Raw genomic sequence first — 17,156 nt, 5'->3', positions numbered from 1 at the left:
TCCATGGACAGAGGAGCCTGGCGGGCTGCAGTCCATGGGGTCACAAAGAGTCGGACACAACTGAAGCGACTAAGCACACTCTCACAGGCTTTGAAGTCGAATCTCATCTCTTCCTCTTAATACTAGGATCTGGATTTCTTGTCTTTTTCTTAAAAAGAAATTTTATTGGCCTACAGTATTGACTTAAAATGTGGTGTTAGTTTCAGGCATACAGCAAAGTGAATCAGTTTTACATGTACACATAGCCACTCTCCCTTAACCTCTAGTATCCTCCGCGACCTTTGTCCACGAAAGTGGTGACATTAACAGCCACCTCCTGGCGATGCTGGGAGATTGAAAGAGAAAATGATTGTCATAGGACCTGCCTCTCCTTAACTACTTGGCACTGCGCTTACACAATTCTTTACTGCAGTTCTGAAGCCCTCAGGTACCACTGGGGTTTTCATAACTCTGTGAGTGGCCTTCCCGACCTGAAATGATGCAGGGTTGTTTCATGGTCTTTATTCTGTGCGGTATGAAAAATCATATATTTTGCTGCAGAAATGTTAATGTACTTGGTTACAGGGGCTGCTCAGGCCCCTGCTGAGACATTATATAACATATGCTAATACTTCACTTCAGAGAGCAAGAGAGCTGACATTTCGGTCATACTCATTTTCCCTCAGAGAGGTTCAGAAACTTGCCCAAGGTCACAGAGGAGGTGGTGGAGCTTGAGAGCAAATGCTGATCTCTGAGACCCCAGGATTCACATTCTCACAGCCATTCTGATAAACATTCATTGGAACCAACACAGTGCCCCTCAGCGCACCCACCTCCATACTGATGAGACTAAACACCCACCACGCCCCGGAGCCTCACACAGTCCCTCTTCGAGAACGAAAGGCCGTGTTGTGTGAGGGTGCTGGGTGAGATCTCTTTTAATGTGGCTGTTATAACATTTTTACAATAAGGATGACTAATGCTTACATCGTGTCTGAATTCTCAGCTGGAACTGGGCGGGAGTGACAAGGAGAGATGGTAGAATAGAGACTAGCCATTATTATGACCTTGGGTGAGTCCCTGTCCCATTTTGGGCCTCAGGGTCTCCAAGGTGAAAATGGGTGAGTTGGGCAAGCTGGGGTCAGCCAGAGGGGATTAAGTTCTGTTGCCTCCAATGGCCCCTGATTTGAGGCTGCCGAGCAGACAGTGCTTCAGAACACAGCTCCTGCTGTCCCCACCACCTCCACCCAGCTGTGCAGTATTTCCTAACCAGATGACCTTCAGATTCAAGATTAAATTGTATTGAATCCCATAGTAAGCAAATGATTCCTTTTCCAGTTCTTCAGTCCTGGGGATTGCAAGTCTTATTGTCATGCTTCTCTACTTTTAATGTCTAAGATTTTTTTACACAGGGAGAGCTGACTTAGGTTTGGATAGCAGGCTAGTGAATGACACAGTCGTTCTGAGGGACTCATCTGTTTATATGGATATAATCAACTTATTGAAGTAACATTGGTTTGAGATACAGGAAACTTGGAGACTTTCAAGGTTTAAATAAACTTTTTTAGATCTACATACAAAGTTGATTATAAAAAATATTTGTTAAATAACTATATATACATAAGGATTTTCCCCATGGCTCAGCAGGTAAAGAATCCACCTATAATGCAAGAGACACAAGAGATATTTGTTCAGTCCCTGGGTCAAAAAGGTCTCATAAAGAAGCAAATGGCAACCCACTCCAGTATTCTTGCCTGAAAAACCCCATGGACAGAGGAGCCTGGCTGCCTACAGCCTAAAGGGTCAAGAAGGGTCAAACAGGACTGAGTAAGCACAAGGGTGAATCATATCACATCCTTGTACACTTAAAACTCTCTGATTTCCCATTTCCTCTGGATTAATTCCGAGTCCATACTGATGTTTTCCTTGACACTGCCAACCTTTCCATCTCCGGCTCCCCCTCCCTCTGTAATCTCCTCCAGCGTGTCAAACTAACTTCTGCCTCAGGGCCTTTGCACCTGCCATGCCCTCTGCCTGGAATGTCCTACTCCCTGATCTCAGCAAGGACGGCTCATTTCATCAGTCAGATTTCTGCTCACAGGCTCTCAGAGGCCTGTCCTAAATCCCCATTCCAGTCTCTCTATCTGCCTTCCTTGGTTCTACTTCTTTTATAGCACATATTCCTCTCTGAAATGATACTGTTTTTTAAATGTTTTGGGGGAGTTCACCTCAAGGCATATGGGATCTTAGTTCCCTGATCAGGAATCGAACCTGCACTCCCTGCATTGGAAAGCGAAGTCTTAACCACTGGACTTCCAGGAAAGTCCCAATACTAATTTTTTAATGTGTTTATTTGTTTGTCTATTTTCTCCACTAGAATATAAGCTCCTTAAGTCTGGAGCTTTGTCCCACTTCCTCTGTGGCTGAAAACAGTGCCCACTCATAATAGGAGCTCCACAGATGAATGGCAGGAAGCTGTAAAGGTGAAGGGAGGGTGGCCAGGGAGCAAAGAGGAGCCCACCGGGCGCCACAAGGAGGCAGGCAAGATGGTGGCCGTCGGAGGCTCAGCCTGAGGGCTCTCACACATGGCCCCATCAGCACCAGCCTTCCAGACACTAAGCCAACTGGTTCCCGCCCACTGAGCCAGCAGAGAAAGCCATGTCAGCAATTACACCTGTAAAAGAATGAAGGCTTTACAACATCACCATCAAGACACTATCATGATAATAACTGATTCAGACTGGAATCAGCCATAATATTACTATGAGTGGATAAAGATTTGAAGAGGACCAAAATATTTATATATTCTCCGAGACTCTGCCCATAAGAGACATATTCATTACAAAGGAAATAAGTGACTTTATCTAGCAGACAACACCTTAATCCAAGCAAACCAAGTGAGACCACTGGTAATGGGATCAGCTGATACTATGTCCGAGAAGGACTCAGCTTCACTTTTGTGACCCTCCTGACAAAATAAGAACAACTAATCATGAGGGACCTTCAGATAAGCCCTGACGAGGAACATTTTATAGAAAAACTAGCCTGCACTCCTCAAAATGATCAATATCATGAAAGAGAAAGAAAATCTGAGCAAATGCTCCAGAAAATCAGCAGAGTGAAACACAATACGTTCCATAGAATTTTCTTTTGCCTCTAAGACAAATTGTTTTGGAAAAATCTGACAAAGTTCTGTAGATTATTTTTGTAGTGATGTTAATCACCTGATTTTGATACACGTACGGTGGTTACATAAAAGAACGCCTTTTTTTTTTTTTTTGAGACATGTTGACATATTTAAGAGAAAGGGCCATTATGTCTACAACTTGCTCTCAAGTGGTTTAAGAAAAAAATGTGGTAGAAAAATAGAGAAAATTATAAAAAGTATTAACCAGTCAGGGAGTCCGAGTAAAGAGCACAAGGAAAATCTTTGTATTATTTTTGCAGCTTCGCAGGAAGTCTAAAATTGTGCTGAAATAAATTAAAAAAAAAAAAACAAACCTAAAATACTAAGCTAGAAAAAAGGCTAGGAACTGAGGAGCCATTGAGATGGTGGAGGCAAAGTGGCTGCAGGAAGCCAGCTCCTCGCCTCACAAGGCTGACATCTTAGAGGCCACGGTCAGTTGTGTTCACCTCAGACCACGTAAGCCCACAGTGCTCCCCTGACATATCCACATCGAGGTGGGGGAACTGAGGACACATGTGGGCCCTCTGGGTGATGTGTGGAAGGGACCCAGGGCACAGCCTGCAGAGCAAACTTCTCACCCCTGACCATGACCCTGGGTGCCTCACTCCCCACTTTGCGCCTCAGTTCCCTCCTCTGACAAATGGGTAGATGTCAATGACTGGCAGCCCTCTGGCGATGAAGTCTTCCAACTCAGCTTGTTATTGTTGTTCAGTCACTAAGTCGTGTCTGACTCTTTGCAACCCCATGGACTGCAGCATGTCAGGCTTCCTGTCCTTCACCATTTCCCAGAGTTTGCTCAAACTCATGTTCATTGATTCGGTGATGCCATCCAACCATCTCATTCTGATATTTCTAGAATCCCATCTGGAGAATGCAGCATATCTCTCCAAGAAATTTGATTCATTTGGCAAGTATGTTTACTTTAGCCGAAGGAAAGACAGAAAGGTGGTCTCGCTAAGCAGAATGAGGAATGAACGTTCTCCCTGTCTTGGACACGCTTCTCCACCTCTGCCCCAACTCCCCCACCCCAGCTCTGCTCCCAGGCACCTCTCCTGGAAGAGATGAACACAACTACCAAAAACTTCTACCAAAGTATAGAGAAAATCTTTCCTGAAGCCCTATTTCGGAAGAGGCAGCTGGTAGGGATGGGTTGGTCAGAGACCAGAAAGCCACTCTGGTCCCAGTTCAGTCGGCAACTGTCTGCGTGGCTCCAGTTTTCCGAGCATCACTTTGTGCTCCTGCAAGATGACAGAGCCATGCATAGCTTTGCACACAGCGACTTCACCTCTGTGTTCTCCTCGGCTCAGGGCTCAGTAGGTGATTTTCAAATTGAAAGCAGGGCACTCCCATAAGACCCTCAGGACACCTTGAGAAGCTGTCATCTCTGAGGAGCCCCTCATTCAGGACCCCACAGCCCAGGCCCCCAACCCTCGGCGCAGACTCCCTGGGCTGGTCTGGCCCTACCTGGAGAGCCCAGCCCAGTTCAGGGTCACAGTGGAGTGGTCAGGATGACCTGGAAACTTAGAGCCTGGAACTCCTAATGCGTTCTGCCACCTCTGATACACAGTGGAGATCCAAGGCATCCTCCTTGCAGGGGAAAAAAGGGGGGTCTTTTTTCCATTACACTACCCTAATCCAGCATACCCCAAGGCCCCCTCAGGCTCCTCCCCAGCCCATCTGCCCTGCCTCCCTGCCCGGGCTGGCTTCCTGGGGGCTGCCTCAGCTGCCATTTTTAGGCAGAGGCAGTTTGGCCGCAGGAGTTTACAAAATGGTGGGCGGAAACCCGGGCTTCCCTCCGCTGTCCCTGTGAGCTCCCGCCCTGAGGCCCAGCTCCACGCCCTGGCTGTGGGGCTCTTTGGGGCCCCAAGGAGCCCTGAGTTCCCCCAGGTACTTCACAGCTAACATCTTATGCAGCCTCATCCCAACCCTGGGCTCTGGAGGTTACCACTGATCCCACTTTACAACTGGGGAAACCGAGGCTGGGCAGAAGCTCGGCTGGCCAGGAAGTGGCTTCTGACACATGAGTCCCTTCTAGAGTTTCTTCACACTCGTTCCATGACAGCCCAGCTGAGGTGAAAACTCTGCAGAGAATGGGAGACCTTTCCTAGAAAAATTGATGTGGATGGGTTCCCAAACCCTGCCATCTTCCAGGGCAGGGAAACATTATGGATTTGGAGTCCCAGGCAGCACAGTGGATAAGAATCCGCCTGCCAGTGCAGGGCACACGGGCTCAATCCCTGGTCCAAGAAGATTCCACATGTCTCAGAGCAACTAAGCCCATGCACCCCAACTACAGAGCCCTTGTGCTGCAACTACTGAAGCCTGAGAGCCTAGAGCTTGTGCTCTGCAATAAGAGAAGCTGCCACAATGAGAAGCCTGCATCCAAGAGTTGCCTCCACTCACCGCAACTGCAAGAGAAACCCCACATAAAGCGAGAAAGACACCAATGCAGCCAAAAATAAATGAATAAATAGAATTTTAAAAAAAGATCTGGCACCTAATAGTTAGCTGCGAGCCTTGTTGAAAACAAGGGGCCCCAGATGGGCTTGCTTATGCTAAGCCCCACATCACCAAGTCAAGACTTTATGGTTTCACCTGACCAGGGCTAGTTAAGTCATCTGCCTGTTAGACCCTGCCATTCCTAAAATAAAGCAATTTTGTGATAACCAACAAAGACCTACTGCATAGCACAGGGAACTATACTCAATATTTTGTAATAACCTATAAGCATAAATAATCTGAAAAACATAGACATATATGTATGCATAACTGAATCACTTTGCTGTACACCTAAAACTAACACAACATTGTAAACTCTGCTCAATGTTACGTGATAGCCTAGGTGGGAGAGGGGTTTTGGGAGAAAGGATACATTAATTTGCATGGCCGAGTCCCTTCACTATCCACCTGAAACTATCACATCAGCCATACCCCAATACAAAATTTAAAGTTTAAAGTTCGAAAATAAAATAAAAATCCCCTTATATACCTGTCCTTTCTGTCAGAGCGCATGCTGCCGATTATAACTGCTTTTTGCTCTTTAGAATTTTTACTGCATTAAAAGATTTTAATATGCCTCAGTTTATCTTTCAACTGACTATTCACTGTGCCATCTGGGAAAAGTCACTTCACCTCTCTGAGCCCCTGACATGTGGCGCTCATAAGCAGACTTCACAGGGATGTAAGGAGGGCAAGACAGGTGTATGAATTTACAAAGCACTACCCAGTTGGCCTGGTGCAGGCAAATGTACGGTCTGTGTGGGCCATCTCTGTGCCAGTCTCTGTGCCTGGCATGCTCACTGCATCCTCATGACACAGCAGTCTGGGTGAGTCAGCAGATAGAGAGCCTGGCACCCAGCTCTTCTGGGCTCTGGGGACCTACCCACCCAATAGGCCTTAGGCCTTGCTCTTCAGATTCTGCTCAAATGGTTCTTTTGCCTGAAATGCCTTTTTTTTCCCTTTAACTTTTTATTCTGAAATTATAGACTCACAAGAAGTTGCCAGAATAGCACAGAGAAATCCCAGGCACAGAATAGCACAGAAAAATCCAGCTTCCCCGGATGGTGACCCGCTCTATAACTAGAGTAACTCACCAAAACCAGGAAGTCGATACCCACACAACACAAGGATCTCACCAGCTTTCGCAGGCATTCATTTTTTTAAAATGTCAAAGGAAGTAAATAAATTTTTTAAAAAGTGTCTTTGGGCCTAAGATGTCTTTTGCCATCGTATTTTGGTATGCAAAGCCTTCTTGTCCCCGTGTCCAGCCCCTCTGTGGCAAGTTCAAGCTCTCCCTATCCTGATTTCCAGCTCCCAGAAACTGAGCAACCCAGTGATGGAGAATGTGGGTTTTGGAGATCTAAAACCCATGTTTTAAACTCAGCATCATGGATTTAAACCCATGGGGTTAAGCTAAGCATCAGCCACAGACTGGGACAAAGTACAGAGCTTTCTGACCCTCCGTTTCCCCACCTATTAATATAAAATAGGGGCAAGCACCCCAATGTCAAGAGAGGAAAGAATAATCACGGCTGGTGCTTGGAGAATGTAAGTCCCCTGCAATGGATGGTGGTTATGACTATCATCGGATTGCACCTGTTGTCGCATCTACCCTGGGCTGACCCTTGTATGTTTTATCACCATCCCCTGTGGCTCAGCTGGTAAAGAATCTGCTTGTGATGCGGGAGACCTGGGTTTGATCACTGGGTTGGGACGATCCCCTGGAGAAGGGAAAGGCTACCCATTCCAGTATTCTGGCCTAGAGAATTCCATGGACTTTGTAGGCCATGGGGTCGCAAAGAGTCAGACACGACTGAGCCACTTTCACTTCAACATTTAACACGTTCAATGTCAAGCCTTCATAGCTCAGTACCAGCTCAGGGCCTGGCACACAGTGAGTGAGTGTGAAGTCACTCAGTTGTGTCCAACTCTTTGTGACCCCATGAACTGTAGCCCACCAGGTTCCTCTGTCCATGAAATTTTTCAAGCAAGAGTACTGGAATGGGTTGCCATTTCCTTCTCCAGGGGATCTTCCCGACAGTTGCTAAATAAATGTGGATAAATGGAGCCCTCTGCTATGCAAGCTCTCCTTTGGCTTATGGTATCTCTTTGACATGGTATCTCTTTAGCTTCACTTAGATCATTCCTGGCCTGGTGGGCAAGGTACATGCACAGCAAGTCCGTGAAGGCCGAGCCTTGTGGAGGGAGGCGGCCCATTTGCTCCCATCCATCCCTTAAAAGTCTTTTGGGGGCCCCAGGATCCATCCCTGAGGCCCCTTGGGGCCATCCCTGGACCCAGTATTAAGGCTGCAAGCCTGGGAGGGTACAATATCTGGGAGAGATGCCTCATCCTTGGAAAGCAGCCAGACGGGAGACAGACCAGGCACCTTTCGCGGCGGAGAGAGCTCAGAGCTGCCGGTCAGGAGACCTCAGCTCAAGCCCTGGCAGGTCTTAGCCACAGACTTCGGACAGGGCTGAGCCTCGCTAAACCTCAGTTTCCTCACCTACACAATGGGGTCTTTATGTGGGTAAACGAGCTTATGGTACAAACGACATTATGTTAACCACTAAATCCTGTACTTACATATATGAGATCTTTGTCCTGGCTGTGTAACATTTATAAGTTCACATTTAAGTGGTCACTGGCATGGTATTAAATACCACAGGTCTGACCAGAAATGAATAACATTTTTCCATGATGTTTATTTTCACCGTTATTACCATTCAGGTGATTGACAATGGCTTTAAGGCAGCAATATGTAGGGGTTTTCTTTTTTTTTTTAAGTAAATGTCTTTATACTTTAAAGCATCTATTAAGAATATTAAGCAAATGGTCAGGTAGAATGGCAGCTTTAGTAAACACCTAGAAGGGGCAAGAATGTGGACCCCCCAGAAAATGCTGCTCTTCTGACACACCTCGCCCTGACCAGATGTGGGGAGGAGGGCAGTGATGAGGGTGCGATAGAGGAGTTGGAAGACCCTGAGACTGGGGAAAGCAAGGGATCTCAGTGCAGGGCTGAGGACCCAGCAGGGAATTTAGCTGTGGTCCATGCAGGGGGATGGCGAAGGCTGCATGCCAGGGTGTGTGTGTGGTGGCGGCAGGAGCGGGGAGGTCCTTCTCCAGGCCCCTATCCCAAAGCCTCAAATGGACCACCTGCTTCCTTGTCCCAGGGGGACAGCTGATGCTTCAGCCTCAGAATCCGACAGCTGGGGTCTCGATTTAATTCTCGAAGGTTTCTGTAAGAAATGAGGCTGACTCAGAGCAGGCTTCAATATATGTGAACTGAATGAGGGATGCTGTGGGTAGTGTTTCTCACTCATTCCGGATCCCTCTGGAATCATCTGTGTTAGGCTGACTATGCCAGCCCCAACGCCCTAGGAGCTGCCTTGTCTTGCGTTACCACCCTGGTGACAGCCACGTTAACTGTCCCCACCGGGTGTATGACCAGAGAACCAGACTAAGCTGGGAGAAATATGGAGGTGGCTGTCATACATTATTCATAGATGGATAAGACTTGCCAGACAGGAAGAATGTGGGAGATTAAAAAAAAAAAAAAGAATAGTAACCATTTGTTTAATTTAATCCAATCAAGTGGTAAAAGCCCCTGAGTTAGGGGGAGATAGAGAGGATTAGGCTTGTTAAATTTGGATTGTGTGTGGAGAGACCAGTCCAATAAGAGGGCATGAGCTATCCATCAGCAGCACAAGAGAATGCAGTCTCATATTTTGGCAAAACAACAAAAAAAACTGTCCTCATCTCAGTCCACTGATACAGAAACTCTAGCCTGCTTGGGATAAGTCAAGTTACCTGCAGTGGTACCATTATTTTCTCCTTGGTAAGTGGCTTTTAAGCCCAGGAAGATTAGAATTTAAAATACACAGGTGATGAAAAACATAAAAACCCATAGTATTTGTACCTTTTTGTCAAGTTTAAGTTGGGCCAAATTCTGCATGTTGGTGTATAAAATCCTATATTTTCGTGTTTAAGAATTTTTGGCCACTAGAGTTTCTCGGAGAAGGCAATGGCACCCAACTCCGGTACTCTTGCCTGGAAAATCCCATGGACAGAGGAGCCTGGTGGGCTGCAGTCCATGGGGTCGCTAAGAGTCGGACACGACTGAGCGACTTCCCTTTCACTTTTCACTTTCATGCATTGGAGAAGGAAATGGCAACCCACTCCAGTGTTCTTGCCTGGAGAATCCCAGGGACGGGGGAGCCTGGTGGGCTGCTGTCTATGGGGTCGCACAGAGTCGGACACGACTGAAGCGACTTCGCAGCAGCAGCAGCAGCAGAATCTATCATGTTTGTGACTGAGTAATTGACTCCAGTTGAAATTTTAACCTAAAAAATTAAGAGAATTTGACAACGTCTGTAAACATGATCAAACTACTTAAGAGAATTTAATATTCACTTTGTTTATAACTTAGTTTTTTAGATTTATAAAAATTATTTTAAATCCTTGGTAATGCTGTGTTTCTTAGAGGTATTTGAGGCATTTATAAGACAATCAAATACATTAAATTTATAAATGCAGTGTCTGAAAGAAGGCATGGCAACCCATTCCAATTTTCTTGCCTGGAGTATCCCAAGGATGGAGGAACCTAGCAGGCTACAGTCCGTGGGGTTGCAAAAGCTGGACATGACTGAAGTGACTTACAAGCACCCACGCATAAATGCAGTGTAGAATATCTAAGGCAGTGATCTCCAATGTAAATGTAATATATGCTCCATACATCATTTTACATTTTCTGTCAGCTACATTTTTAAAAAGGAATGGGTAAGCTTAATTGATGGAGAAGGCAATGGCACCCCACTCTAGTACTCTTGCCTGGAAAATCCCATGGATGGAGGAGCCTGGTAGGCTGCAGTCCATGGGGTCGCTAAGAGTCAGACACGACTGAGTGACTTCCCTTTCACTTTTCACTTTCATGTATTGGAGAAGGAAATGGCAACCCACTCCAGTGTTCTTGCCTGGAGAATCCCAGGGATGGGGGAGCCTGGTGGGTTGCCATCTATGGGGTCGCACAGAGTCGGACACAACTGAAGTGACTTAGCAGCAAGCTTAATTGTAACAGTAGTACTTTTACCTAACATATCTAAACTATTTTCATTTCAATGTGTAATTAATATAAAAGTTATTAATGAGTTATTTTCACATTCTTTCTCTGAACACATCTCTGAACTCTGCAGTGTATCTTGCATTCCTAACACATCTCCCTTCGGACGACCACATTCGGACGGCACACTGCAGTGGCAGCTAAATTAGACGTCACAGATCTAAGGGAATTAAATCAGCTATATTTGTAAGTGGTATTTATTCTTTAAGGAGGCTTACTCTGTTCAACCTGACTTGTTGAAATATTAATCAAAGAGTCCTTGAGAGCCGTTGTTTAAAAGCCACTGGACTTATAAAGAAAATGAGGTCTATGTATTTACAAGGCAAGGAAATAATAGATTTTTTTTTAATTGTTAATTTAAGAAGCTATTTTTTAAAGTGACCACATATAGCCTTTTCAAGTGCACAGAAGCAGCCCTTGAGGACCTCGCCGACCACAGTCCAGATGGAATTCGAGTCACTGGCTTCGGCTCGGCCCCGGCAGGACTGGCTAGGTTCTTTGTTCCTGCGTCTCTCGTAGTGTCAGATATGACGGATCCCTCAAGGACTGTCTGTCCAAAGCTCCCCGTTCCACACAAACTGAGGTCTAAAGCTGAGAAGCCCTACTACAAGGTGACTGAGAGGCAGCGTGTCAGGGATCCATCGAGGGTCTCCTGACTCCCCCACTCAGCCCTCCAAAACTCCCCAGTCAGGGGTTTCTGGCTCCTTCTCCCCACCTCTCCACCCACCCTGGCTGATCTGGAAAGTGAGGCAGAACTGGAGGGTAGGTGGACCAACAGGTCTCTGGCCCAGGCCTCTAGGGAGCACCAAGGGGGAATTGGGAGGGAGCACCAAGGGGGAATTGGGAAGCATGGGTCTCTACACCCTGGTCCCTGCCCTGGTCGCTCATCAGGACAGACCAAGACCTGCTGAGAGGCCTGCCCAGAATCCAGGCCAGCCTGGCCAGAGAAACTGCTCTGCAAGGCCCAGGATGGAACCTGGAGCTGGGACTGCAAAGGGGAGAAGGACAGGGGAGGCCAACCCAACTCCAAAGAGTAATGACCAGGTCCACCACGACACGAGAGAGCCAGACTCCACGTGCCACATGCCTAGTAAGCCCCCCGGGCCACATGCAGCCATGGGGGCAAAGCCCTGGAACCTCCTCATGGACCTCATCCTCCCAGCTCCCCTTCCTCCCTCCCTCTTCTCCTCTGCTTTTCTTTCTTTGCTTTTCTCCAGTTCCCTTCTGCCCGACTGCCCCTATGTCAGGCCACATTTCCAAGAACTAGAATCTATACCTCTGGGCACCCTTAGGAGGGTTGAAGGGAGCAGCATTTAATGCCATTTAATCACAGAGCAAGGAAACTATTCCTGCCTAAAGGGCTTTCTCCTGGAGTAGGAAATGGCAACCCACTCCAGTATTCTTGCCTGGGAAATCCCCTGGACAGGGAAACCTGGCGGGCTACAGTCCAAGGGGTCACAAAGACTGAGCACTACAAACAAAAGGACTCTCAGTCCCCCTGAACAGTCAAGACAAAAATCACAGTTTGGAGGCAGGATGTCTTTATCACCTCCTCATCTCCCCTTTAACAAAGAGGGCTGGCTTTGGGCTCAAGGGCCGTTACATTCTTTTAACTGTCTGCTAACAAGTCGTAAGAACTGGTTTTCACTGCCATATATTTTTATGCTTATCTTTTCCTTTTATTTGTGGCAAATGATGTCAGTTTTCCATGTGTAAATTGTGACATAAAGTTTCCTTTCAAAACTGAACTTGTATTAGTAACAAGTGAGTCAATTGAGTATAAATGCAGTTTTGAAAACACGAAGTAACTATCCTGAGAGTGGAGTGGGCCGGGCAGAGCCATGGTGAAGTGTAGAGAACGGGCCCCAGGTGCCCTCTGCTCCACCTTCCTCGGCTCTGCCCAGCCCGGGTTCCCACCTCCATTCAGACACCGTGCGAGGCCAGATCCCAGGGCCTGCAGGCCTTTCAGACCCAGAGCTGAAGCAAGCCGCTCATGAAAAACAGAGGATAGAGATGCAGAGTGAGGGGCCCACTCTCAGACCATCTGTCTGTCCAGCTCGGGGGCAGAAAGTGGCCGAGCTCCGGAAGCTCCTGGTAGAGTGAGAACAGGCAAGGCCTCTCTTCCGGACACTCATACGGTGCCAAAGTCCTACCCATACCCACTCCTAGAGCTAATCAGTTTTTCCTGAAGCAGTGTGAAGTCAGGAGGCTGGAAGCACATGCCTCTAGACAGATGGAGGCAGAGAGAAGAGCCCTCCACAGCTCCCCAAATGCTCCAGGTTTCCCGATGGCGCCTTCCAGGGTCTCCCTCACATCAAACTGAAAGCACTTAGCATCTCTACTGCCAAGTGGACCCAGACTTCTGGGCCCAGAATTCTGTTTCCATCCCCATCTCCTTACCCTCCAGACATGAGGGCCCAGAGCAGCAGGACCTCTGCCACCTTGAACCCCACCCTCCGCGGGGGACCAACAAGCATCCGATGAGCAGAACCTTTCCGCCATCTCATGCCTGGCCCAGGTCACTCCAGGCGGTGCCTTGGTCCCCATGAGGACCTCAGGATCAGAAAGGAGCTGGCTCTCAAGAGACTCTCTGCTCATATGTGCCCTAAACCAGGGTCCCCAACCTCTGGGATCTAATGCCTGATGATCGAGGTGGAATTGATGTAATAACAATAGAAATAAAGTGCACAGTAAATAGAATGTGTTTGAATCATTCTGAAACCATCCCACCCCCACCTTGGTTGGTGGAAAAAAAATGTCTTCCACAAAACTGGTCCCTCGTACCCAACAGGTTGGGGAACACTGCCCTAAACTACCCCCAATGGAGTCACCAGTGGCCACCTGTCCCCTAGTCTGCTTGGCTTCCCCAAATTCTGTTACAGGATGACTCTACCATCCGTGGTACAAGCCTGGTGAACCCAGAGCCTCTGCTTTGGGGTTGAAAACGCAATCAGCAGTGAGCCTGCTTCTCTGGAAGGAAAACGGTTCCTTCCTGAAAGTTGGCAAGAAATCCTTAGCCTATGGATAGGAGGTGTCTCCTTCCTCAGACACTGGGAGCCCATTGATAAGAAGCTTGCATGCTGCCCACATTATTTGACCCTCAGGGGTCCTCTTAGGACTGTCCAGGCACAGCCCCAGCCCTTCACGGGGGTGCCTGTACCCTCCCTGGGCCCCAAATGCTGTTGGCACAGCTGGGGACCATCCTGGTACCAGACTGTAGTCTTAGCTAGAAGGCTCCAGAAACATGAGCATGAGAAAACAGCCAGAAAGGAGGCCTGGAGGGCAGGTCCCAGGCCCTCCCACAGGAATGGCAGGAGGTGAGGAGGGGGCTACCTGAGAGAGCTGCCGTCAGCAATCCAGCAACCACGAAGAAGAGCGCCATGTCTGCCGCCATCTCTGACTGCTATGCGTGCCCGGCGGTGGGAAGCACCATCCCAGGGCCAGGAGGTGGACAGGCCGCTGAGGGCCCCTCTCAGCTGCTCTGCCCCTGGCTGCTCCTGTCTGTAACTCTCTGCAGGAGACGGCACCCTTTGCACGCATGCGGCCAAGCCCAGCCTGCGAATGTCTCTCACGCCTCTGTGCTCTACTTGTGGTTTCGGTCTCCAGGAAGCCAGGCTGGTAATATAGGTGAGGAGAGCCCAGCTGCCTCTACTGCGAGGCCACCAAGCCTGGCTAAACCCTAAGAGTCTCAGAGTAAGACACACATACACACAGGGGCCCAAGGGTCTCCTGAGGAAGAGGGGAGCAGAGCGGGGAAAGCCTCACTTCTGGAGATCTGGTACATAGTAAGTAGATGCTCCATCAATACATGTTGGAACAGTGAAGGAGCGACCCAGTTCCATTCTAGTCCGTGAGCTCTGGCTCTCATGGGATTGAATCCCATACTTTCCCTTGTTCTCAGGTGCCATGATGAATGGGAAGGAGGAGAGTGTAGCTTTGCACTTTCAAGAGGGAGAGACTCCGCCTCCGCGTGAGCATCGTAAATCAGAACAGTCCTAAGAGATGGTTTTCCCCCACCTCCTTCTGCAGGCTGGAGCCACCCCCAGAGATGGCACAGAAGGCTCCAGTTCCCCCTATACCACTGGGTCCCGTTTATTGCTCTGTGGGAGGCAGGCGCGGGAGCTGGGCCCAGAAGGATGAGCAGGTTTTCAACAGGCAGCAATGTGTGAAAGCTGCTGGGCCTTGAGGAGCGGAAGGGCAGGGGGCTTTGCCGGAGCCGAGGCGGCCCCCCAGGGCTCTTTGGGAAGTGCTGAGTTGTCTGGTTGGGCTGCAAAGAAAGTTCCAAAGGAGGCAGGGACAAAGCCCAAGCATAATTAATTCACCATTGTGCTCCATAGGGGGTCTACATGCACATTAAGTCTCTTCTGGTTCGACTCTCTGCGATCTATGGACTTTAGCCCACCAGGCTCCTCTGTCCATGGGATTCTTCAAGCAAGAGTACTGGAGTGGGTTGCCATGACCTCCTCTAGGGGATCTTCTCCACCCAGAGACTGAACCTGCTTCTCTTATGTCTCCTGCATTTTCAGGCAGGTTCTTTACCACTAGTGTCACCCGGGAAGCCCAGGGGACCTACAGCTAATGCCAAATGTTGTTGAGTCAACGAAGGAACTGCTCACTTAATCTGGTCGTCCAAACAGAATCCATGAAGAAGTTGAGTCCAAGTCCAGGGGAGTCTGGTTCTCTCCTGACCCTTCCCTGATATGACTCCATCTCAAATTCACTAAGCCTGGCCTGACACTTCCCTCATCCTCACTTGTTTTCATTTCCCTACCTGTGGAATGGGGAGGGGACATCTGAAGTTGCAGGTTGTTGAACCACAAGGAACCAGGTCCCCCTGGGTAAACTCTGTCCAGCCCCACCGGGTGGATGAAGTTCTGGCACCAGCTGAGACTGCCCTCTTGTGCACGGTTATGGAAGCGCATACAGCAGACAACTGCCTCCCACTTCCATTTTCAACTCCAATAAGGAACACTTAGTGAGATCCCTTTTGGAGGAAGAGATGAAACCACAACCCTGCCCTCAAAAAGCGGGTAGTTCACAAACTCAGGTGACCAACGGCGGACCAGAGTAGGATGAGCACAGTGGGAGGTCTCCTGCTGATAAGCAGCATCCTGAGAGACACGTTTGGCTGGGCAGGAAAGATGGTTAGGCTTCCCTCTCTGGCAATATAGGAGACGGTATGTGCTGAAAAGTTCTCCTGAAACCAAACACACACAAAAGCTGGACTAAAATATTATAAAGCAGGAGTTCCCAGCCTCTGGGCAACCTCCTGTCAGATCAGTGGCAGCCTTGGATTAGAAATAAAATGCATTAAAAAAATGCAATATGCTCAAAGTATCCTGAAACCATTCCCTCTGCCTGGTCAATGAAAAAATTGTCTTCTACGAAAACAGTCCCTGGTGCCAAAAAGGTTTAGTGATGCGTGCATGCATGCATGCTCAGTCGTATCCGACTCTGGGATCCCATGGACTGTAGCCCGCCAGGCTCCTCTGTTCATGGGGTTTCCCAAGCAAGAATACTAGAGTAGGTTGCCATATCCTGCTCCAGGGATCTTCCAGACCCAGGGATCAAACTCTCATCCCCTGCATTGCAGGTGGACACTTTACTGCTGAGCCACTGGGAAGAAAAGAGTTTGGGGGATCGCTGTATAAAGCATCTTTAGAAAAGTCTAGCAGAGGTGGCACGAAATTAAGGTTAATTGTTGGAGTTCAGAAGTGACAAAAAGCACAAATCCAAAGAGATTGCTGAGAGCGGAAGCAGAGGTTACCTGAGGTACCTGCTGATCCCAAGAGGCCAAGAACTTCAGTTTGAAGGGACAAAACCTAGAGCTTGAGCAAAGAGTAAAAGAGAATCAGGAACCTCCCGTTCAAAGCAGAACAGTGAACAACACCCACAGTGGATGACCCTGGAGAGAAAAACCTTGAAAGGGAGCTGGTACAGAATTCGCTCAGCTCAGCCTTGACTCTGAGTGAGAGAAAAAGGAACATCAACCCTGAATTTAAAAACAACAGGAGAATTTAAAGAAAGTAGATAGTTGCTCCCTAGGTACTTGGGAGAAACAAATGGGAAAATACTCTCTGGAGTAACTCAGCTTAAACTCAGGCCTCAAAGAATACCCATAGAAAACGTTCACAGGAACAGGAGTACATAGGCAAAAAAAAAAAAAAAAAAATTCAAAACACAAGGGTATTGATCAGGATTCTTTAGAGAAACAGAACGAGTAGAATATGATTTATTATAAGGATTGCCTCATATGATTTTGGAAGCTAAGAAGTCCCAAGATCTCAGTTGGCAACTGGAGATTCAGGAGAGCTGGTGATGAACATCTAGTCTAAGTCTGCAGACCTGAGAACCAACAGAGCTGTTGGTGTAAG

General features: G+C 48.1%; 1 protein-coding gene across 8 annotated transcripts in view; it reads right to left on the bottom strand.

Annotated features, from left to right (window-relative positions):
* The window catches only part of CD6 (CD6 molecule), a 45,674-nt gene extending 31,316 nt beyond the window's left edge, over positions 1-14,358 (bottom strand). For all 8 annotated transcript variants that reach the window (XM_070365128.1, XM_070365130.1, XM_070365129.1 and 5 more), the window contains exon 1: positions 14,116-14,358. In XM_070365128.1, coding sequence (XP_070221229.1) covers positions 14,116-14,176 — 61 coding nt within the window. In that variant the 5' untranslated portion in view covers positions 14,177-14,358. The remainder of the gene's footprint in view (positions 1-14,115) is intronic.
* Positions 14,359-17,156: the final 2,798 nt, after the last annotated feature.

This window comes from Bos mutus, chromosome 29 (assembly GCF_027580195.1).
Source record: "Bos mutus isolate GX-2022 chromosome 29, NWIPB_WYAK_1.1, whole genome shotgun sequence".
Lineage (NCBI taxonomy): Eukaryota > Metazoa > Chordata > Mammalia > Artiodactyla > Bovidae > Bos > Bos mutus.
Note: the sequence above shows the minus strand (reverse complement) of the source record. Positions and strands in the feature narration are given on the sequence as shown.